General features: G+C 31.5%; 1 protein-coding gene across 2 annotated transcripts; it reads left to right on the top strand.

Annotated features, from left to right (window-relative positions):
* The first annotated feature begins 518 nt into the window (after positions 1-518).
* LOC139496203 (uncharacterized) lies at positions 519-20,984 on the top strand. Of its 2 annotated transcripts, XM_071284671.1 has the most exons (9): positions 519-633; positions 3,647-5,174; positions 7,041-7,240; positions 7,892-8,089; positions 12,650-12,870; positions 14,855-14,969; positions 16,202-16,322; positions 17,129-17,244; positions 19,682-20,984. In XM_071284671.1, exons 2-9 carry the CDS (start codon positions 3,824-3,826, stop codon positions 19,718-19,720), a joined length of 2,361 nt encoding a protein of 786 aa, XP_071140772.1. In that variant the 5' UTR covers positions 519-633; positions 3,647-3,823; the 3' UTR covers positions 19,721-20,984. The 2 variants fall into 2 exon arrangements, with proteins under 2 accessions (XP_071140772.1, XP_071140773.1); XM_071284672.1 differs by lacking the exons at positions 14,855-14,969; positions 16,202-16,322; positions 17,129-17,244; positions 19,682-20,984 and adding an exon at positions 14,401-14,653 and having other exon boundaries at positions 535-633.
* Positions 20,985-25,718: the final 4,734 nt, after the last annotated feature.

The following is a 25,718-nucleotide window of genomic DNA, read 5'->3' on the forward strand; positions in this document are numbered from 1 at the left end:
TTTAGTAGTATTCTTCAACTTTACTTTCCGCTATATAGATTATGTTCTCTCACTAATTTATTCACAGTACGCATCTATTCAATCAAACTTGAGATCAAGGATACAACAGACAGTTAATAAGTCTGCCTCTGTTCGATCTTGACTTACACCTAGAACTTGACTCTGAATTGACATCGAGAATCGGCTATTATATCTATGATTAGTCATATATTTATTAGCCAATGTTGATATTTCAATAGCAAAGATAATAATACAATACAGTACAATACAATATCTTTATTTTCTAAATTATACATATGTTATAGGGCGGATCGCCCATATAAAGCCGGAATACAATCATTTACATATTGATTGATTGACATAATTACAACAATAAACACATCATTACAGTATACTTAATGATCTTGTAATTTTACTAATGCATGTCAAGAATTAGTTTCTAAAACACTTAAAGATCTTATAATATCAGAATAATTCCTGAAAATGTAATTTGGGGCGATTATGTAATGGGACGAGTTGTCTTACTTTCGATTTAAGTAAAGTTATTTCCCTTGAAAGAGTAAAAATTGACAGTTCTGCTGTGTAACTTCATAATAATTAGTTTTATAGATGAGTTCATAGTTAAAATCAGTTGTAAGTTTAAAATGATTTATATTAAAACTCACAACATAATCAATTTGGTAAAATATTGACATCAAGCATCCGTACACCTCAAAAATTATAATAATGTACCAATCCCAAAACCAGGATATTGCAGTTTATTCTTTAAATCAAATTTTACTCTCCAGTATACTGTCCAGCTTCATGAGTTAAGGTTCTGCAGCTATTCACACTACTGTCACTAGCAATAGCTAGTGCAGGTGTTAGTCCAAATAATTATGAGGTCTTGAAAGGCTGTTATATAATTTGTTTCTGTTTAACGCCTTACTTCAAGACGTCATAAATATTGAGTAGTGCAGGTGGAGGGAGAATATTGTTGACATGTTGGCCACCAAAAGGACTTGACTACAGGTCAGATATATGGAGTCAAGTATTCTGTATTCTGTAGGTGTCGCTGTTGACACTGGATTGTCTCCCTTGTAATTTTTCAAGTCTCGCTTGTATATATATTTCACTCTGGTAAACAACTCACTTGTACTTTAAAATATATACTATTAGGTGGCAACTGTGCTTAACATATTTTTACAAAAATTAAAAAATATATACATTTATTTATTACAAATGTATTAACATGAAAATTTAAAGGAAAAAATAAAAGAAATAATCTAACATTACATTAATCAAACCGGCGCGACTCGCAAATAAAGATTTTTCCATTGACAATAAAAGTTCCAAATGAATATATATGCAACGATCCTGTGTTAAAGTATATTTCATGTATAAGTTTCTGTCTTGCCTCTTCATAATTTTCACAAAATAATAAATAATGTTCCACAGTTTCTAATTGACCACATTCACAATTGGGGTCTATATTTTGATTGATTTTGTTTTGGTAATTCCCTCAAGTCAAGTCCCTCTGGGGTCACAGGTCAGTTCGCCTCCATAACACATTTTAACCTTCGGTTTGCACCCTACAAGTTATCCCCTTTGACTTTGATCCACAGTCAGGGGACTTACTTAAGTGAGGGATTTTCTAAATCACTGATTCAAGTAACATTTTGTTTATAAAGCTTGAAAGTGTGACAGGATTGCTTCCCTTAGAAAAAACTTAGTAGATACTTAGTCAGCCGTAAGCGGTTGAGCTAAGGAAGTACTTTTTTAGCTCAGTCAGTATACGCACTGCCTTGTGACACAGAGGTACCGAGTTTGAGTCCCGGTGGAGACAATCAATTTTGTAATGAAATTCATGCTCTCTGGTTACATTGGCGCCAAACAATAATAACCCACGGTTAGAAAAATTACCTAGCCAGGTTAAAATATGAATAAAAAAAAGATGAAGATATCATCATTACAGAGTATAATGACTCTGGAGGAGGGGGAAGTGTGACAGGATTGCTTCCCTTAGAAAAACTTAGTAGATACTTAGTCAGCCGTAAGCGGTTGTGCTAAGGAGGTACTTCTTTAGCTCAGTGATAGCATCAAAGGCATAAACCTTGCTACTTAAAAGAAGCAAAAAGTTCTTTTTTTTCAATTTTAATAATTAAAAGATATTATTTAACACCTATGTGTTTAAAATTTTGAAAAAACTTCAAAATTGTAATTTGTGACAGAACTTCGAATTTGCTACTCAAATAAGTGATATCACTTACTTACATATTCGCCTTGATCCCTGTTTGCCTGAGTATCTAACATAAGACATAAAGCTTTATTTAGAGTCGGTTTAAGCATTGCAAGTACAAAAATAAGCCCTTAAGAGCTTTTAAAACTGACAAAACAACAAGTAAAACAAAACATACATACATGTATCAAGTCATGCACACAAAATTAAACATATAAAGCAAGAGCTCATATAAAAAAATGTATCAGTGTATAGAATGATAGACATTTAGCACAAAAGTTCTTTGAGCATCTTACAAGGTTAACACATACTGATACATGCAATTATGAGATAAAAACACAAAATACCTGTTCCCCCAGGGGTCATTCGCCTTAAAATGTTAATTTTTTTAACAGAATATGTTCATGATGTTAAAGTTTGTTGAAAAATTCTCCAAATACATGAAATATTTGTATTGCTGCAACCAAATAATTACTTTCCTTTGATATGTACATAAGTACATGTAGTAGAATGCACCAATACAATGTATTTATCTTAATTGATATGTACATGTATTAACAACTTTAACATGTTTAATATTTTTAGTTGGTTATATTATGCAGTAAAATAGTAAATGAATTTATCACATGTTATACATCCTTTTCTGGTTTCATGCGTTTTACATTTTGAACATTAATATGTTTTTTTCTCATTCCAAGCTGACCACTGCTGACTACTTTATTGTGTTTATCAAAAACAATATGTTGATTTTATCATAACGATCATTAATCCAATCTATATTAAAGCCCATTATTACAATAATCAGTGAGGATGTTTTTTTATACCAAATAAATGTCTGAATAGTTTCATAAAATACTTAATATTGATATTTGTTAATAAAAGTAGTGAGAACGAACCGAGAGAAAACAGAGTCTCTGGGCGAACAGACTCACAGCAAAAGGACCCAGGCCCAACATGTTATCATGGCAAATTGACCCGATACAAAACAAACAACACTTAGGTCAAAGCAGTGAGGAAAATCTTGCAGCTAGGGGCAAGCTTCAATTGGGTCCTAAAAAATAAGAGTAACAAAGTGTAGAGGTGCCTGACTTGGGACAGGCCCACACATGAGGTGGAGTCAAACATAGCTAGCTATGCAATCATTGCAATGTGGAATAAACAAAAGCACAGCAAAACAAATAGTTTAATATATACATGTATGGTAGAGTGTATCTTATTTTATTCAATGACGAATTCAGAAAGCTTAAGACTACTAGTCTTATGCGCTAGTAAAATGTAAATAACATGAATAAGTCTTCATGATCCAATCCATGAACTGGAACCTTTCTTATTAAAATGAAGTATTGCTCTTTCTGCATGATCTGTGCTTTACTCATTTGGTAACTTTTTCACTACAGATTGTCATGTTTAATATTATTTTTTTTACAGAGCAACTGGTTGCAGGACTGAGAACATACAATGATATATGTGCATATTACTGTTGAATAGTACATGTAGAATAATTACATAAACGAGAAAAGCATCAAACTTTAAGCAGAAAAAAATAAGGAAATTGATAGAAAATGAATAGTTAATCAAGAACACATAATATATACTGTTTTGATAATGGCCATGGAAACACCAGATGGTATAATCACAAGTTCAGGCAGTTCTTCTGCTAGCAGTGATGAATTAAAAAGACCGGGAAATTGCATGACTTCTTATAAAAGAAAAGACTCACTGCTATCACGATGGAAAAAATCAGGGCTGGCAGTCAGAAAATATCTAAATTGTTTAGATGCAAAACAATCAGATAGTTCAACAGATGAGGAATTATTAAATAAAGTCAAAACTGGTCAGCATACTAAAAATAATTACGTTAAAAAATCCTTGATGTCAAAACACACATCCAATATAGACAAAAGACTGACTGATGGTTCTGCTAATGGCAGTACTACAGAAGTTCAAAACAATAATAGAATTTCAATGGCTCGTAAATGTTTACATCGGGACAAGATTTGTCATAAAGAGGAGAAATATGTCTATGGTGAATGTTGTACTACTAATGGTTTGCTCACTGATGATTATTTATCCCTACATTCCAGTAGAAACTGTACTACTGATACAGACCAGTCTGATTGGTGTCAGAGTGTGGACCTGATAGAAAGCACCTGTGATTGCTGTAGTAGTCAATGTGATAATTGTGACATGATAAATAATTGTCATGCATGTAAGAAAATGGAGGGAGACCAGAACACAAGCAATTTTTATGCATTCCTAGGTCAAGATGAAGATAATTTCTGTTCAGATCATTCAAAACTGTTACTTGACCATAGTGAAAACCATAAACTTAATAGAACTGAAAGATTTAATAAACCTTTTAAAAGAAGTAAAATTCCCGTAACTAAATGTCTGACAGATAAAGTAGCTGTTGAAACTAATCAGTCTGGTAATAATGGAATTCAGAATGAATCTAATATAATTTTTTGTAAAAGATGTCATTCTGAAATAACAATCAACAAAAAGTATCAAGATACTGATTTATTTTGTAGAAAATGTCGATCAGAATGCAATTTAGGTATTTTCAGAAATAGTTCTGAAACGTCATATGTTGAGAAATCATCTGAGAGAACAAGTAATGATTACAGTAGAAATTCTGTGTCAAAGAATTCAGATAAATCAAATATTAAAAATGATGACATGATTCATAAAAGAGAAAGATTTTCCCTTTCTGACAAAAAAAATCCACCAAAGAGAGAAAATCATAGATTGACTTCTTATCCGTTGCGTTCTGATTCTTTATCAACATATGGAAAAGTTGATCATTCAAGCATGAAACATTCCCTTCCTGAAGAAAGTCCTGTTGTGACACAAGGATATAATGGTGAAGACATCAGTGATGATATTGAATATCTAGAGTCGGCCATAGACTATAGTCCCTCAGGGTTCCTCTCTAGCTTAGCCAGAATGAGCTTGGGTATGTAATTAAAGATGGAAAAATATTAAGTTGCCTACACTCAACATACTCAAGGTTAGAATTCTGTATGAATCTGTTTATTGGGCTAGATTGACCTTTATTTCACCTCTGACCTACTGATCCTGAATATAAAGTTTGTTAAGAAACTAACTTAAAGGTACCGGAACATTGTATTTTTTTTTACCAAAAATCATTAGCAATGATTAGGATCATGTACATGTTCATGTTAAAAAATATTGTTTACAAAACATCTATTTATATGTAAAAATAAGGAAATTTGGTATGATTGCCAATGAACATGATGAAATAAATATCTGCCCAACATGAAAAATATGAAACAATTGAATTTAGAGAAATTAAACAGCCTAATTTATAAGAAAACAAATTACCCAAAAACAGTCAGGGGACTTACTGAAATAAGTGATTTTTAAATCACTTATCTGAGTAGCAAATTTGAGGTTTTGTCACAAATTGGGATTTTGTAGTTTTTTCAAAATTTTAAACACATAGGTTTAAATAAAATCTTTTAATTAGTAAAATTAAAAAATATGAACTTGTTGCTTCTTTTAAGTAGCAAGGTTTATGCCTTTGATGCTATCATTCAGCTGAAAATTCTATTTTAGTTGAAAAAATGCTATAATAATGGCTTTACATAATGAACTGATACTTTCTTAAAAGATTTTTCACAGCAGTGGGAGTATTTTTCCTGTGAAGTTCAAGGTTTCATCTTTCAGATTATGTAATAAAATTCTACTGTTCGCGATAAAAATTTCATTGTTCGGGGGTGTTGAAATTAGTGGGGGTTATTAAAAGAATGATACTTAAAGAAGTGATTTTTGGGAAGGAAATTGAGGTCTGATACTTAAACAAGTGATTTTTATGTCATTATCCTGGATTCAGTACAAGGTCATCACCTGAAATGACCTGGTCATCCTAGACAACACAGATGTTGGTTCTGATAAGTTTAGAAACATAATTAGTCCCTGGATCATTAGTATTCTATATTTAAAGCTACAATAAAATTAAATCACTTCTTCTAGTGATTGATTTGTACTACTTAAATCGGTGATTATTAAAGAAAGACAACTCTAATTTCTAACCTTTATGGAAATAATGTTACTTGAATCAGTGATTTAGAAAATCACTTGTTTAAGTAAGTCCCCTGACTGAAAAAAACAAATATGACAGAAATGAACAAATGACAACCACTGAATTATTGGCTCCTGAATGTTGCAGGGTTTTACATATATTTGTGAGGGCTCAACCTATATATATAAAATAATCGATTACATTTTGTTTTTGCATACTAAATGTAGATTCCTACACTGTAACAAGTGTTTTACAATATTTCTCCTCTCGAGACAGTTAAATTTTATTATTGAATGCACGAGGCTTGCCGAGCTTTTTAAATAATTAAAATTTAACTGTCGAGAGTGGAGAAATATCGTAATACAAGAGTTACAGTGGTGAATCTGTTTCTCTTATGGTTTTTATCCTTCCTTTTCAAAGATTTGAGGAAAGTTGTGTACTTTTGATGTGACGTCATCAGGCATGGGCATCAAGACGTCACAATTAGAAAATTCAGAAGAAAACAAGAAAATATAACGTCACAATTAAATTTCAACCAATCATTTGCCAAGAACAGATGTTTCACTAGTGAGGAGAAACATTTTTCTCACACAGGTCAGGAAATGTGAAAATAGCACAGAAAATAAATTATAACATCATGATCATCATGAATGTAGTAGAAACTGATTAGAGAAACAACAAATTGATTTGAAATAAATGTACAATGTATTACCATGATTATATAACATTTACTTGTTACTACATGTACAATGTATTTGAAATTTATGATATTTTCAGAAAATCTTTCAGAAGAATCTACAGATAAAATACATATATCTGATGATGACAGTCTACCACCAGCTCCCAGCTCCATTCCTGGTTTAAATTTTGCCATGCCCTATCTCTCTGACAGGTTAAAGAACAGTATTGCACAACGTCTTGGTCAAGAAGGAAGTACTGATGTTAGAAATGATCAGATTAATAGAATTGAATATCAGGTTCTTATACCATGGTATACATAGAAATTACAAAATTAGGATACCAATAAAATTCAGAGTATCCTTCATAAAATGTCAATTTAGTTTGAGAAAAATATTTGATCAAATAATTATAGGGCATTTTACACCTCCAAACAATCATGACAATGTGAAAAACCCATACCATATATATATGATATACTTTATTGAAGTTAGGTATAAAAGGCCCTTGCATAAAAAATGTAAAACTTTTCAAATTCGAAAACTTCCAGCTACAAATGTAAGTTATAAAATGTACATGATTTATAAAATGTAAATGATTTATAAAATGTAAATGATTTATAAAAAGAAAAAGATATGACCTGAACCACATGCATGACATTTATTAAGTGTATGAGGTACTACATTTATACATGCATCATATATAATTCTTACAGATCATTTATAGATGTTCAAAAAAGTGTTATTGTATATTAAGGTGAACATTAATTATCTCCCCTTTCTCCTTCTTTTGCCAGATGAAAAACTCTTACATATATACACATACACATGTTTATATATCAATTTAATTAATCCAAATCATAGATCTGTTGGAAATTTTCACATACTGGTAGAGTTTAAAGAACTACAATCATGACAATCTTCTAATTTTATTTTTATCTACTTTAAAAGGAAACAGAACAACTACCTGACAGTGAGAATGAAGAGTCTTTTCAAGGGAGACAACTGGTAGTAGATCAGAGCACAGAGAATATGACTGAAGAAGAGACCCTGACAGATTTACTGACTAATCTGGAGAAGATTGATATGATCAACAATCTTTTACTCAGTGACCAGGATGATTGGGATATCAGTAGGCAGATTGGAACAGTTAGTGTATAATACTATGTTAAGGTGGTATGGGAGTCTAAAATAAAAATGATAGAATTTGTTCATACTTTGCCAAAACGTAGTATCTGTTGAAAAATGTTATAAAAATGATAGGTCACCGCGCATTTTATCAAGCTACAGGGCGTGACAAAATGACACATTTTGTATGGATTATACAGGAAAAAACACAATTTTGTGATAGAAACTAAACAAAGTGATAGAATTGTAAAATACTTAAAGGGAAATTCCGCGATTTTTTACTTATCATCTAATTATGTTCATCTTAACATAAAAAACACATTTGCAAAGTTTTAAATTTATATTCCTTCTAATAACGGAGAAAATCAAGTATTTGTAACTTTTTTGGTTGAATTCTCGAGTGGGTCGTGACGTATTAGCCCGATTTATTGAATTCGGGGAAAAAATAAAATATGTTTAACTCTTATAGCTTATCGACAATATACGTAATTAAAAGCGCACAGCTGACGAATGGTCGAAGTTATTAACCACAATATAAGAATGAACGAAAATGAATATGCATATACCGTTTTGTATTGATTGAATTAAACTCCTATAAAATTATCTCTAGTAAATGTTTTTGAATAAATTTAATTAATTATTGTTGAGATTTTTTTCATAAAATATTTATTGAACATTTTTACTGATATTGAACTGAAAATATTTCAGTTCTATTTACCGTTATTGTTTTGATAATCATTTCAATGCAACTAATGTGTGAGCAGAGTGTGTATATTATTTTGTAAAGGTCCCTGTATATTTCTCGGCTTGAGGTCAATTCGTTTACCTTGTAGCTATTTAGCCGCAGGTGTGAGTTCAAGCGTACACAGGTATAAATGTTGTTATTTGGAAAGGATAAACAGAAAGGATTAGAAAGAGTATGCTGTCACGATGTTAATACACTAAGATTTAATACACGATGAGAATAAAGATACAATAATTAAATTGTGTAAATTAATTGAAAATAAAATTCAGATTCGTAATTCCGAAAGTGTATAAAAATAAAAGGAAACAATTTTTGATTACTTTCTTAGCGGCAATTAGCGTAAAGATTCAAATATGAAGCAAAAAATAGTAGTTTTAATCTTTTATAAAAACTAAATGCAATATTACCCAATTTGATATACCATTGTACATCTGTTTGATATCATTGACTTTACCGGAATTTCTTAACTTGTATTCAAATCTGGCTGTGTTTAAATGCTAATAAAACTATTGCAATTTTAAAGTTTTTAATTGACAAAAAAATACAACATACAACATGCATGATTTTTTTTTAGTTTCTTTTTAACATTTTATTCTTACATAATTAAATTCATTTGACAATCATTTACACGAACTTTTTGTGAAAAGAATATCAATTATCTGAGCTAAGGCATTATTTCTTTTGAGGATTTTTGAGGATTTTTTTTAAAATTCTATGATAATATTTGTGCAATGTTGAACATGATAGCCGTCATTAATCCAAATAAGTGATACAGTAGTTGTAATAAAAGTTATATTTTAGTCATGCATAACTGATATTGACGAATTTATAATAGTTCGTCCATACATCGTTGTTCTTGAAACAATCATTATTAGTATACATGTAAGTTTCCTGACGTATAAGAGCCATTGAGGATGAGCTCCAGAGAAATCAGACTAGTGGCGTTTCGTTCGTTTGTTTGTTGGGAAAGGAGAGGAAATGCAACCGCTTGTACAGATAAACGACAGAATTACCATACAAGCATTTATAGTCAACACAATCAGAAAGAGTTCCCATCGTTAGACGGGGAATATGAAGGCTTCCAAGAATGAACAAGTGACATGTCTAACTCTGAACAGTTAGAAAACAGACTATCGACATCGACCGCTTGTTCTTAATATTTGAAACTGTATGCATATATATACGTATATGTTTATGATATATATAGTGATGAGTTCTTGCGTCTGAAAAAAACTAAATTCCTTCATGGTTATATCTTGCCATACGTTTATATTGGTTTGTAAGGTGATTACTCACAATCGTTATTTGAAAATCCTGTTTGTGAGATGTAGATTCATTTCAATACAGAAATTTCGTCTATATATTTCACAAGTGTATAACACGGAGAAGCTCTGAAGGTCCATTACTCCCATTTTGTTTGGGTGTGAACCATCGATGTTTACAGCAATATCACAGAATAAGATGATGATGGTAGAAAGAACTATGGGCGTCATGTGGCAAATATTACATGCATATCGGACAATGAGTTGTCAATCTGTATGAAAAGATTTCCAATACAACCATATTATTGAGAAGGAATGTTTACATGCTATACTCTCGTACTAGTATTACAGGGTTCTTGTGGCGTTCACCTTAGACACACATCTTTTTAACGATGTTTAAAAAAAAGACAGAACCAATTTAATGTCATATTTCCCTATTTTTTAAATATAACTAAAAGTCTTTTATCTGACAAGAATAACCCTATTTAGCGAACAAGTAATTTATTCTTTTTTCTGTTATTGAATACCAAGAAAGAAAATAAATCCCGAAATTAATTTGAAACTTTGATACTCAAAAGTTTCCCAGCAAAATATTCACATTCCCTGGGGATAATTAGTGTTCGTCCAGTGGCATATATAACAATTGTGATGACGAATTACTTCCTTTGTTCATGTTGTTCGAGAACAATCTTATTGAAATATAAATCTGTGATTTTACTAGGTCCACAGCTTCAATGAACCAAAGCAAAAGTTATACATCGACCTGTATTTAAATCAAATTGGTTCTCTTCTTCTTCTGGTATACAATAGTCTATCGACATTCGATGATTACATACTGTTGGCATACGTGGACTAGTCTATTTACAACACTTTTACCCCTATTTATTCAAAATATATGTTTTTTTCTTATGTTCAATGTATACATGTATATATTTTAAATTGCGCTATAGTTCCGTAACTTTCTATCCAGTCGTATAAACGAATCGTCGGCAAGTGCGTACATTTTTTTAAATCAATATTTCTGGTCTGTTCCAATCTGTCCTTCACTATTGACAATGACTATATATTACATTTTCCCAAATTCACCCTTGGAAAAAATATTTAAATAGATTTTAATTTCATCAAATCTTATTTTTTGGGTATTATTTATATGTTTATGAATTATATTCTTTACGCCAGAAATGTTATTTATAAACAAGCGTATGAGTTTATTAATGACAAGTAAGACAGAGTTGTATATTATTCATCTGATAGTTCAAAATGGAAAGTTATAAGTTATAAGTTATCAGCCATGTACACTGATCAATACCTGCAGAAGTGAAACGATGCATGAACTTGCAAGCCCGACAGGAAATCGCTTGAATACCTGGACGTGTCACCTCACACCCCTCACAATACCTTTGGAAGTAATACTTTTAGCCATGATGGTGATCAGATGAGGGAAGATCAAAATATATTTGTTTATTACTTTAAAGAATTATGAACAAATTAGATTTTCGAAAACAATTTTCACGGAACACTTATTTATGATTTCAACTTTGACTTTTCACCTAATTCCAATATCAACAGTTTAAAAACAACAGACCATGGTAATTTAAAAAAAGTAAGAATATTTTTCGTATCAAGTTAGTTAGTCGGATAAAACAACCGTACGATTGATAAGATATCGACACGCAATTACGACTACATCGGTTACTGTAGTTTTGTTTCTTTGTGGTTTATAGACATATCGTTTTTATTAATCAGGAAAGAAGACAAAATGGCGGATCGCAGAGAATTGATACTCTAAATTTAAAATCGATGGTGATCGCTTATCTAGCGGAATAAAACTTTAATATCTATGAATATGAGCATTTTTATACAGAATGAACATAATATCAATTTTTGATTTTTTTGCAAAGTTTCCCTTTAAGGAAAAGATGGCTTTCAGACAATGCTTTGAGAATATCAAAAGAAAAGATAGAGTCACCATACGTTTTTTCCGGCTAAAATACAAAATAGGAAAATTCAATGTAAAATCCGTCAGAAAATGCACTGTTTTAGAGTTACCTCCCCTTAAAGTGCCAATTTAATTTATTTTTAAGAACAACCAAAAATAATCATTATTTGCAAAAATATCAATATTTATAAGTTATATTCTTATAAATTCATTCTTTTAAATGAAAATTCACATTAAATATCTGCATTCCTGCATCAAATTTTGCTAACTTGATAGAAAATCTGGACCTTTGGTTCTCTGTTTTTTACAATCCAAGATGGAGGAAGACACCCATACCACCTTAAGCAACAATTTTTAGCATATACTCTTTATTAAATAATGCAAAATAACAGATTCAGCATGTATACAACAACAGCTTAAACTTAAAAATATATGGAATTTTACCTCTAGATGACATTTGTTTTTATGTTCTTGTTAGTCATGTTAGTTTGCTGTCTCGTTGAAACATGCACAAAATCTCTTGTAAATTTTGATATTTCAAATTTTGATATGTCAATTTGTGTTCACACATCAGATTCAGGCTTGTGTCCAATAACCTCATAACTTGTTAGTTTAGATTTTGATATATTTTGCAGACAGCTGATACTAATCAAACTAAAGATGAAGAAAATGGTTCTGATGGAGGAGAGGCTGACGATGAATTTGAATGTGACTGTCAGTTCTGTGTAGGCTCCAGTCTAGATGGAGATGGTTGTCATAGCAATGAAGAAGTTACTGAAGATAGAAACAGTCATGAAAGTTCTGAACAGAATATACTCTCAACTGTTGAAAATACAGATTATGGCTTTAACTTTTGGTATGTACACCAATAAACTAAGATTGACAGATTTATTAGAAGGAAAGGCATAAATGCAAAGGAAAAAAATAAATACTAATAAAGATAAATATTAGGTTTAACCAGATAATACTTTTAAAATATATCCAAAAAAAATATCAAACACTGGCAAACATTTACACAAATAGATTTTTATGCCCCACCTATGATAGTAGAGGGGCATTATGTTTTCTGGTCTGTGGCTCTGTTCGTTCATCCGTCGATCCGTCCGTTTGTTCGTTCGTTCGTCCCGCTTCAGGTTAAAGTTTTTGGTCAAGGTAGTTTTTGATGAAATTGAAGTCCAATCAACTTGAAATTTAGTACACATGTTCCCTATAGTATAATCTTTCTAATTTTAATGCCAAATTAGATATTTACCCAATTTCAAAGTCCATAAAACATGGAAAATGATAGTGCGAGTGGGGCATCCGTGTACTTTGGACACATTCTTGTTTATTTTTAATTTGGGCAAATTTCCTGAATTTCAACCCATTTTTTCCCTGGAAACTTAAAAGGCTTTAACTGTTAAATTCATGTTCATCAATTAAATTCCCCTAATTTATTTATAGAGTATGTAAAATGCATAATATACAAATAACAAAAAGTCTAAAATAAACATTTAACAATGTATGGACTTGATCGAATCAGTTACGTTCAATATTGACTTTTCTTTTCTTTGTGAATAGTTGAACACAGCTAGTATATGCTTAACTCATCCCCAGCTAAGGGGTTAATTTGAAGGTCACATGATTACAGATTCACTTGAGATTGAATTATTGACTTGCAAGTTAATAATAAATCAGCATTGTTTTGGAGCTTCTTTTGACAAATTCTGTCCAAACTGACTACTGAAATATTGTTTGCAAAATTACGCATTTATAAATTCTTGAACAAAAGAATTGGATTTAAATGTTTGTCTATTTTGTATCTTATGCCCCTTGAAGTCACAGGATTCGATAAATTAATTATATTCATATGTCAGATTTTATAACAAACATAATGTTACAAGTTCTTACATGGGCTTTGTCAAACAAAATTTCAATTCTACCTTTTAACTTTGAAAATCTAAATAAATAGATATTTAAAATTAGAAAAAGAAAATATTCCTTCATAAAAAAAGGAGAATGAATGTGATAATTAGCAGTGCAGTTTATTAACCAGTGTCCTCATACTTTTGCATTGCAGTTTTGGTAAGAAAATTAAGATTTATGACAACACAGTGCAACATTCCTCACCAGGAGACAGGCTTCAATTGGTCCCTAAACAAAAATGTGAACTAGTTCAGTGAAAAATATGCAACTTATTAATTTGATTATTTATTTGTCTGTTTGTAGGATGTCTGATAGAGAAGATGAGGATGACAGTATGTTTACAATAAACATTGAAGAGTTATCTCCCTTATTATTTTATTTGTCTGTTTGTAGGATGTCTGATAGAGAAGATGAGGATGACTATGTTTACTATTTACATTGAAGAGTTATCTCCCTTATTATTTTATTTGTCTGTTTGTAGGATGTCTGATAGAGAAGATGAAGATGACAGTATGTTTACAATAAACATTGAAGAGTTATCTCCCCTATTATATTATTTGTCTGTTTGTAGGATGTCTGATAGAGAAGATGAGGATGACAGTATGTTTACAATAAACATTGAAGAGTTATCTCCCCTTATTATTTTATTTGTCTGTTTGTAGGATGTCTGATAGAGAAGATGAGGATGACAGTATGTTTACAATAAACATTGAAGAGTTATCTCCCCTTATTATTTTATTTGTCTGTTTGTAGGATGTCTGATAGAGAAGATGAAGATGACAGTATGTTTACAATAAACATTGAAGAGTTATCTCCCCTTATTATTTTATTTGTCTGTTTGTAGGATGTCTGATAGAGAAGATGAAGATGACAGTATGTTTACAATAAACATTGAAGAGTTATCTCCCCTTATTATTTTATTTGTCTGTTTGTAGGATGTCTGATAGAGAAGATGAAGATGACAGTATGTTTACAATAAACATTGAAGAGTTATCTCCCCTAGATCTGCTGATGAATGACAGAAGAAGTGAACTAGAGCTGATGTTTGAGGTATTAACAGTCAGGGGCGTTACTTAAACAAGTAATTTTTTTAAGTTACTTGTATAAGTAATTTTTGTTTTTGAAAATAATAAAATAACTTGATAGAGTTATTTTAAATTTCATAAGAAGCATAGACTAAATGTAGTTTTCATGAAATTTTACATCATTTTATATCATAAGGGCTATTCCAGAAAAAAAATGTATGGGGGGGGGGTTTGGAAGGCAGTTTTTGTCAGCACCCACCACCCAGACAATTGTAATTGAGAATTATAGTGCATTATAGTGTGAAAAGTTGCTCTGATACCCATCATCTATGTATTATTAATACAATGTGCCTTCCCAACCCCCCCCCCCCCCCCCCCCCCCCATACATTTTTTTCTGGAATAGCCCTAACATAAAGAATTTATAAGATTTGAGAGGAGTAAAGAGATAAAGGAATACTTTAAAAATATTAATAAAAATATTACTTGAATAAGTTATTTTATACATTTTTGAAAGAAATAGTAATAACACTTATTTAAGGAACATATGTAATTGATTTAGGTTACAAACTATAAATAACTGCAAGTCTTAATTAATTCACAAGTATCTATCTATTTATATCAGTCTACTTTTAAGGTTTTGGAGGAAAATGATAAATTAATAGTCCAAAAAGACCAATCTTTGATCCAGAAGCGTCGATATGAAAGATAAGTGCGTCAGAAAATTAATTAGTGTTTCAGAAGGATTAGATTTTATATTTGATGGGAAAAATAACCAGATGACTATGAAAATTTTATAAAACTAGTAAAATCTGTATTATTGGACCTATAAAAATAATATTCAGAAAAGTTACTTATATAAGTAATATTTAAAGTAGCCTCGTTTTCAACATTACAGGTAATTTTAATTGTTACTTGTTTAAGTAATGCCCCTGACTGATTAAGGGGGCTCGCGGGTATAAATCAATTTTTTTTTAATATAGAATTTCGCTATATTTTTTATAAATGAACTTTATCATATTATTAATAGACAAATGAAATTAAAAAAATGGGGTCACCGTTCATTTAAGCTAACAATCTGCCTCTGAAAGAAGCATACATTTTTGTTAATGTCCTTTTTTTCTGTTGAACTAATAGGAGAAATAGAGGTAATATTTCCCAGCAATAATGCAACAGGATTAAATCATCAGTCTCAAGTCCTTTAAAGAATCCAAATAAAATCTTTCATTATTTTAAGTATTTTACTGTTTTAATTTCAGAATGTTATAATACAAATGCTAGCTGTCCATCCAGACTTACTTGGAGAACAGGCTCCGCCTCCTGCTGCTCAGTCTACCATACAGAATTTACCAATAACTCCAGTGACAAGTTTACAAATAAGTAAGTCTTTTAAAAGCTGAAAATCTTATTAAAAAAGAGACTCACCAAACAAAACAAAAATATGTGTCCATCCCTGTTTATAAAACAAAAGGTCTTGCTAGTGCTATTGCACTTTAGTTAAGAATTTTATGAATTAATTTATGTGATTATAGTAATAAGCACCATCAGCAAGATATAGCTCATTTTGCATATAATTTGCATATTCCAAATAAAAGAAATTTTCTGTTCAGAATTTAGCATGGTAAGAGATAAGAACAATAATTGTTGGGAAGGAACTGTTTACAGAAATAAATCCAACAAAATATTTCATTGATCTTTGATAATGTTATGACTACTTGATGGAGTTAAATTTGATTTTGGGAATCCTGTTATTTATCATGTTTATGTCAGTAATTCTATAGGAATATAGGAATGATTAATTTAATCCTGGAATTGAGAAATGATAAGGGCTTTTCCATTAACATGTAAGTGGGAGGGTAGGAAGGGACTTTCAAAATATCCCTACAACCAAGAATTTTTAAGTAGGTAATTTTGCATATTGGAAATAAACATGTACTGAAAAAAGACCCAAATTCAATTATTAAACTTCCCTTCCTACCCTTCAACATACATTTTAATGGAATAGTCCTTACTTTTTGCGCTTGCTTTCCTTCGAACACACAGAAAAGATTAATTATTTGAAAATAAATATTTTTTTTCCAGAAAAAAAATTGGATCTCGGAAATGATAAAAACAGATTATATCAAAATTTGATGTTCTGTTTCTCCTATATTTTACAATGTAGTACAGTTTTGTTTTATTCAAAGGTCAAAGTTTATCCTGTTCAATTTGTCTGTGCATCTTTGAAGAATGTGACTCTACGACAACATTACCATGCAGACACCATTTTCATCCTCTCTGTATAAAGGCTTGGCTCAGCAAGGTAAGTTAAGGACTTTGATTGCTATCTTTAAATTTTAAACTTGTCAAGAGTCAAGTGTATGTAAATTGCAAATTTCTGAGAGTAACAGTCACCTTTTTGTCAAGCCTTCGACGTTAGTCGAAAAAGCGAGAAATAGCGATCCTACATTCTGTCGGCGGCACATTCCATTTTTTTTTGTATTTTACCTGTAAATAGACTTAGTTTTTCTGCTGGGAAACATTACATTCACTCTGTGGTTTTATAACTTTCTTAAATTATCCTGGGTTTTTACCAAACTTGGACAGAAGCTTGTGTATGATTATAAGATAGTATCTTTTATTTTGTATTTTGTCTATTTTGTAAAAATAAAATTCCATTTTTTCTGTATTGTACTTATAAATGGACTTACTTTTTCTTCCAGTTAATATAACATACAGTCTGCAATTAAAGTTTTAAAAAAATTCATAAATTAACTATCCTGATTTTTACCAAACTGAAACAGAGGCTTCTTACAATCAAAAGATGGTATCGAGAGGAATATTCTTATTGATTTTTTTCCTCATTTTTGTTGAGTGTTGGATTAACAGCAAAAGTAGGCGAGACACTGGCTTCCAAGGAACCCTTGCAAATTATTTTTTTGGAGGGGATAAGTGTATTAAGCATGTTCAAAAGGAATACTTTTTTATATGCCCATGAAAATTTTCATGGGACGTATTATGGTATCCAAATGTCCTTTGTCCATCTGTCTGTCGGGCGTCCACATGAAAATTGTTTCAAATGATGGTCAAACCATCTGTATATTTTTTTATGAAAATAAGATTGAAACTTTTTGAGTTACAGGACTTTGTAACTAAAACAAGGGGGGGGGGGTGTTCACATGTCACGCCGTATCTCAAAAACTATTTATAATTATTGCTTAAAACTTTACACACTTCTTAGTTTTATTAATCTAAAGATGTGTATACTTTTGGTGATGATTCAAAATTTGATTTTAGAGTTATTGAGCTTTTTGTAAAAAAAAAGGGGGAGGGGGTTTTTACATGTTGCGCTTTATCTCACAAACTATTTATGATTATTGCATAAAACTTCACACACTTATTATTTATATTAATCTGACGATCTGTATACTTTGTCGTGTTGATTCTTTATTTTATTTTTTGGAATCATTGAATTTTTATCTGTTTATTGAGCTTTTTGGTTAAAAAACATTTAAAACATGTTGTGAACAATTTTTTTTCTGTCTCTTATATAAACTTCCTATTGAGTAGGAATAAGGATTGAGTCAGGATATGCTTAACATGAGTTCCTGTACAACCTCTGTGTTCCAAAAATATTTATTATGTTTTTTCACAAGACGACGGATGTATTATACGCTCGTGGCGCAGCTGTTTATTTGAGAATAGTATATTTTTTTTGTAAGGCACTTTATTTTTGTCTGAATGCAAACTTTTACATTTATGATATAAGGAGATGACTTCCCACCGGAGACCAAATGAAATAAAAGTTAGCAATTATAGGTCACTGTATGGCCGCACACAAAGAATCATAACAAAATTTGTAAATAGCTGCAAATTTTAATTCTGTTTTAAAAAAGAATTCTTAAAATGTTTGATTTGTTAAAATTATTTGTTTCTCGTCCTTCCCGACGCCTATATCACCCTGCTCTGTCGCTCTATAATTCTCGTATCAAGGCATCAAAACCAGACCAGGCATTATCAGCGACGTCACAATGTGAGAGGAGAAGTTATCAGCGACATCACAATGCGAGAGGAGAAGTTATCAGCGACTTCACAATGCGAGAGGAGAAGTTATCAGCGACGTCACAATGCAAGAGGAGAAGTTATCAGCGACATCACAATGCAAGAGGAGAAGCTATCAGCGACATCACAATGTGAGAGGAGAAGTTATCAGCGACATCACAATGCAAGAGGAGAAGTTATCAGCGACGTCACAATGTGAGAGGAGAGCGACTTCACAATGCAAGAGGAGAAGTTATCAGCGACTTCACAATGCGAGAGGAGAAGTTATCAGCGACATCACAATGCAAGAGGAGATGTATCATGCTTGCTTTTGTTAAGCGTAAAACTGTCTTAGTAAGAGGGAAAAGACCAGTAATAGAACGATAAACAGATAATAAGTTTTTTTACATATAGAATTATAGATATTGTAAAATATCAGCCGCTTGACACAATGTGAAACTTTTTAGCTCGTTCACTGCGCTCTCTGACCAAAAAGGTTCACATTGTGGCTCGCAGCTGATATTTTACGATATCAATGTGTAGCAAACCCAATAATCTATACTTATTTTCTAATAGTGATATACAAAAATGAAGATTTGATATGTTTGCCAATGAGACAACTCTCCGAAAGAGACCAAATAACACAGAAATTAACAGCTATAGGCCATGTTTTGTTTGAATAATATTTTTATTAAAAAGTTTTATGTATATCTTTTCAGTCAGGAACTTGTCCAGTTTGCAGATTTACATTAGAATGAGGAGACAACTGATTGGAAGGAATTTGAAATGTTACAAAGCGCTGAATAACAAAATAACAAATCTATATCACTTGCTGCTGGAACAGATCTGTAAGACACACCAAAGTAAACAAGATATACAAATGGAGGAAACATACAGATTTATAATAATCCTTATAGTGCTATGAACAATATGACTTGATGAATATTAAAATGATACAAGACTATTATAACAATAAAGCATACAATATATACAAATGTAACAGAGATGGAAACATACAGATTTGAAATCACCCTTATAGTGCTATGAAAAATATGATTGATGGAGTTTAAAGTAATACAAGACATGTGATGTATAAAAACAGAAATAAAGACTATTATAACAATAAAGCAAACAAAAAATACAGCTGGAAACATGCATATTTGAAATAAACCTTATAGTGCTATGAAGAATATGAGTTTGAAATAATACAAGATATGTTGTGTATGAAAACATAAATAAAGACTATTATTACAATAAGTATAGATTATTACATGGCATTTTTCATATCAGACCCTTTATCGGCCCTAGGTCATGATATCGGCCCAAGAGCCGCAGGCTCGAAGCATGATATCATGTACGAGGGCCGATAAAGGGTCTGATATGAAAAATGACATGTAATGAACTTTTTATCATATACTTCATCAGATGAATTACAGACAACAACTATGCATTAAAAAATTCACAACAAATTTGCTCCTCAAATTTTGTGAAAAGTCTTAAATTACTTGCGTTTTCTAACAATTTTCAGGAAATGCACGAAGTTGCATGTGATAAACTTCATGGAAATTAGCGGAAAGGCATGTGATAACATTCCTGAAGCAGTCAAAAAAAGTCCCTTTATCAGCCTGCTGAGGAAATTTAGGAATCTGTCCAATAAACCTAGCAAACCTTTAATAGCCTTTTAATATTTTTAAATGTTATTGAATTGTAAAATTTTAGTAGTATTTCATACAAGTATATGATAATAAATAATAATTGATTGGAACTAATTGTTATGGTTGAGAAATATGAGGCAACTTTTTGTCATATCACATTTCCTAATGAGTAGATATACAAATATTTATTGTGTAAGATATCAAGTCATAAAACAATCTTTCTAAAAATGAACAAAATGTTTGCTGCTGGAAGTTCATCAAATAACTCAAATTAATAAAGAAAGAAGATTAAATATTAACAAATAAAGCAGTGACAGATGTAGGTCATATATATGTGACTTATGAAAACATTAATAAAGACTATTATTCCAATAATGAATTATTTTTTATTGGAACTAATTGTTATAGTTTAGAAATGTAAGGTAATTTGTGATATCCTTATGAGGAGTAATAAAATAATTGTTTTTATAATGACTAAAATATTTGCTGCTGGAAGTTAGGCAAACAGCTGACAATAAAGTAATAAGCAAAGAAGATTAATTATTAACAAATATGGCAGGAAGAGTTGTAAGTCATCTATATCTGACTTACAAAACATAAATAACGACTATTATTCCAAATATGAATTATATTTGCTTGGAACTAATTGTTATGGTTGAGAAACATGAGGTGACTTTTGTAGTATATCCTGGGGAGTCACAAAACCTTTGATGGTATAATGAATCAATTCATAAAGTAATCCCTCTAAAATCGAATGAAATATTTGCTGCTGGACATTAACCAAACTTTAATAAATTATAAAGACAGAAAGAAGAATAGAAATACATGTAGATAGATAAGACAATAGGAGTTGTATGTCAATGCAAATAGTGAACAGATTACACTCCATGTATGAACTACCCATACATTATATGCATAGTATTTCTAGGGTCCTTTATAGCTTGCTGTTTGGTGTGTGACTAGGCTTGGTGTTGAAGGCCATACCTTGACCTATAATGGTCTACTTTTATAAATTGTGACTTGGATGGAGAGTTACCTCATTGGCACTTATACCACATCTTCCCATATCTATATAGTAATATTGATGAAAAAAGTCAACAATTCTCTTTATCTTTTTGTTTTTTGCCAGCATATAAAGATGCATAACAAAGATATATGTGTATTTTTCTTTGGTTTCCCTACAACACAGTAACTAAATTTGGTGGCTTAAACAAGTCAAAGTCATCAACATCTTAACCTTGTTTTAAAACTCCTGTTTTGAGGAGCAAGGTTTTAAAGACTAAGGCAATTCTTGACGTCAAATATCATTGTACCGGCAATTTATGCATCCAACATTTATTGACGTCATACCTATCCTTCTGCATTTCATATAAAAGAGGGTCGAAATATACAAAAGCGACAGTCAAACTCATAAATCGATAATTTATTTGGCTCAATCGTAAATTAAGAATGATAGTTCATCAATTTGTAGATTTAAAAAAAAAAAAGTTGTGTAAGATACAGAGTATAGGTAATCAAACTCGTAAAAGGAACTCGTAAAAAGGAAGACAAACTGACAAGGGTCCTACTAAAATGCACCCGGGAGCGCCAGGGTGAAGAAAAAGCGCCCGGTGAAAAGAAAAAGTGCCCGGAGGAGAAAACATAGCGCCCGGGGAACAGAAAAAGCGCCCGGGGGAAATTTATTTATATTTTATTGGCATGAGACACCTTTGTTAAGTTATGAAAATTGATTTATTTTTTTATTTTAGACAAGTAATTTGCCAATTCAGATAATATATACGTTTGTAATAAAGCACAAAAACAAGTATGAATATTTCAATTTTAACAATAATATATGAATACTATTTCAAAAAACTGATAATAATGGATCACAGTTTATGCGGAAGATTTATAACATGTAAGACATCAAAAGACATGTTTTTCAAAAACGATATGTACCGTAGTTAAAACAAGGGGGTAAAAAGCAGAAGTTTGGTTTAAATTTAAGTCTAAGCATTAAAACCCTGATAACCATAGCTATTGAAACAGTTTTAGTTTTATAAAAAGATATAATAAATCTATCTCAGCATCTGTATAAAAAAAAGTTCACCATGCCGTTGCGAAAATATTAGACCTCAGGCACCGATTATGTTTAGTAACAAAAATATACATTTTGATCGAGGACAATGTCCTTCATGATTCTTCTATATACTCTTATTTATATTTATTTACTTACTTTAATATACAATTTTGAAATCTAAAATGTAAAAGTACAACACTTTAGATGTAGCATCGTACATATCCCCATTTATATTAAGGACAAAACAAGCAATGATTAGATATTTTTTAAGGAAAAAAAATATTGTTATAAAATATTATTATTATTTTCTTTTCCCGGGCGCTAATTTTCTTCTCCGGGCGCTAATTTTCCTACTCCGGGCGCTTTTTCTTTTCCCGGGCGCTTTTTAGTAGGACCGACTGATTATGCTGCAAAGGGGCACTAGCTATAGCTACGAGATATATAAAAAATCTAAAGTATGTTTTTTTATTGTTCAATCATTAATGAAAGTGAAATAGTGACATTATAATTCGACTTTAGCATCTAGTATGGTTCAATTTTTTTCAAATTCAGCTCAGGAACATTGATGTGATTATTCACTTGCAAGTGAAGAACATGAATAAGTTGTCGGGACCCCAAAAGTAAAAGAAGGCCGCAAATTTAAGAAAAAACATGAATTGTTTGAAAGAAAAGTGCAGCATTAGTTGAAATTTTCATTATATGGATATGGACGAAATAGTTTTTTGGAAAATGACGCAGTAAATGTTTAGAAAGGTACCATTCGGTCACGTATCTTCCAATGGGTGTTATCAACTTTACGGGTTTGTCTTGAAATCTCGAGAAAGACTCACTAGAACCGCTCATTCTGGAACTGCATTATATGTTATTCAGGATCTAAATAATTAAGAACAAAGAAGGGCTTTAAGATATTCATTTGCTAACAAAAACATCTAAAGAGTAAGTGACATCATAGAGAAGCCAAATGGGAAAACCTGATAGACACAGAGCAACAAATGGCCGTCTTGGCCTCAACTACACAATGTAAATGGCATCTCAAAAAGGAACGTTAACCCAACCGTTCAGTCATCCACGAATTATGCAATCACTCTAATACCAAAGTTCATCCTGTGGAATATAAATACACCATCAAAAAGTTGACCATGTTCCATTGGTCATAGGGATTTAAACAGAGTCGTTACACCCATATGTCAGTTAACACAGTAAATATATCATGATATTGTGTAAAAACAAAATAATGTCATACAAAAAACTTAAAACGAAAAAAGTATGCTCTTCAAAAGTCTGAACATCGATTTTAATATATAGATATTTCCAATTATACTGTAAATATGGTTTCACTTAGCCAAGTTAAGTACCGGTAACACAAACTCGGGCATGTCGAAGGCAGTCACTAGGTTGAAAACTATTACTACTTATCGGACCACAGATGAATTATCACGTTGTGATTGGTTAAACGCCGTCACGTGATGACCCCCTATGAGACCGTATGGGGTTACATGTAGTAAGTTTCATATGGGGTTCATGACACGTTAATGGCGACGTCATCTATTAATGTTGTTGTGTTTCATTGTTTATTTTTCAACAAAACGCCGCAGAAAAAGTCTAGCGTCCGATAAATTCGTTATACGGTTAACAGCTGACCCCCTACGGATCCATAGAGGGTGAATAAAATGCATAGGGGACTCGGCCTCCGGCCTCACCCCCTATGGATTTTACTAACCCTCTATGGATCCGTATGGGGTCAGTAGCGAACCATATAACTTATAATGTACTTTCCTCGTATGTTCTCAATGTTTGTTACTGTTAGTTGAAAGGATCTATTGGTAAAACAGTCTCTGATTTGCTGCTGACCTGACTAATTAGAAACATCTTGACAGGATATCTAAGATACTTTAAAAACATTTCGCAAACTAAGATATGTATAATTTTCTCAAGAACAAGTTACCGTAATGAAAGCCGTTCTGTATAGGGTCTTTCTTCCCAATAATTTATGTTCCTACTAAATAGTTTGCGTCAACTGTCTTCCTGATAAGAAGACATATTTCCGTATACAGGCAATAAATGATTTATTGCAATTCAATCACTATGATCAACATTTCATATTTGAACGATGATATGAAAATGAGGCCTAAGAGATGTGGTATGATTGCCAATGAGACATCTATCCGCCAAAGCTTTAATAAGATGGGTGTGAGCGATAAAGGCAACCGTACGGCCTTCAACAATAAGAAATAACCATACCATATAGTCTGATGTTAAAAGAGTTTTTGTTTACCTATACCTTTCATCTAATGTAGATTGAGCAACGAGCTTTCTTTTGAATGGTACACGCATGTATTATGAGTTGTGTAACCGGTGCGTTAAGCGTTGTTATAACATGTAATGCCTACAGGATTTGACTCTTCGAGTATAAGTCAATTTTTTGAAAGAGGATGGAATGCATAACTTGAGTGTGCTTGATTATAGCCGTGCTAAATGCAAACCTTGAATAAAAGGTTATTTTACAGAAAATACCACGCTCTCTTTGTCGTAATCAGAACATGCAATACTCCATGTTCATAAAATATATTTGACCTAAATCAACGTGAAGATAGATCTTATCACTTAAGAAATTTCATACATTTAGTAATGTTAGAGACACAGATTTAGGATTGAGATTGTGACATGGTGATGACTGCTGTACCCCTATTTGGCAATTTTACCTATTATGTCTGTTTTGTTCACGCATCGTTGTCAATATAATGGAATTCGATGCGACAGTCATACAAAATGTACAAGTGAGAGGTTTAGCGTTATAAAACCAGGTTCAATCCACCATTTTTACATTAGAAAATACCTGTACCAAGTCAGGAATTTGACAGCTGTTGTCCATTCGTTTGATGTGTTTTATCTGTTGATTTTGCCATTGGATTTAATATGGACTTTCCGTTTTGAATTTTCCGCAGAGTTCAGTATTTTTGTGATTTTACTTTTTCTATAGAAGTATAAGAAAAAGGGGAAAGTTTTGCACCGGTTAAACGTCTGGTAACATATGTACCACTG

This window comes from Mytilus edulis, chromosome 11 (assembly GCF_963676685.1).
Source record: "Mytilus edulis chromosome 11, xbMytEdul2.2, whole genome shotgun sequence".
NCBI lineage: Eukaryota > Metazoa > Mollusca > Bivalvia > Mytilida > Mytilidae > Mytilus > Mytilus edulis.

What these genes read in the sequence shown, in the direction of transcription:
- LOC139496203 (XM_071284671.1), top strand. Translation starts at nt 3,824, where the DNA reads ATGGCCATGGAAACACCAGATGGTATAATCACAAGTTCAGGCAGTTCT. An exon ending in CTTAGCCAGAATGAGCTTGG is followed by an intron (nt 5,175 to 7,040) that starts GTATGTAATTAA and finishes TGATATTTTCAG; the next exon opens with AAAATCTTTCAGAAGAATCT. An exon ending in GATTATGGCTTTAACTTTTG is followed by an intron (nt 12,871 to 14,854) that starts GTATGTACACCA and finishes GTCTGTTTGTAG; the next exon opens with GATGTCTGATAGAGAAGATG.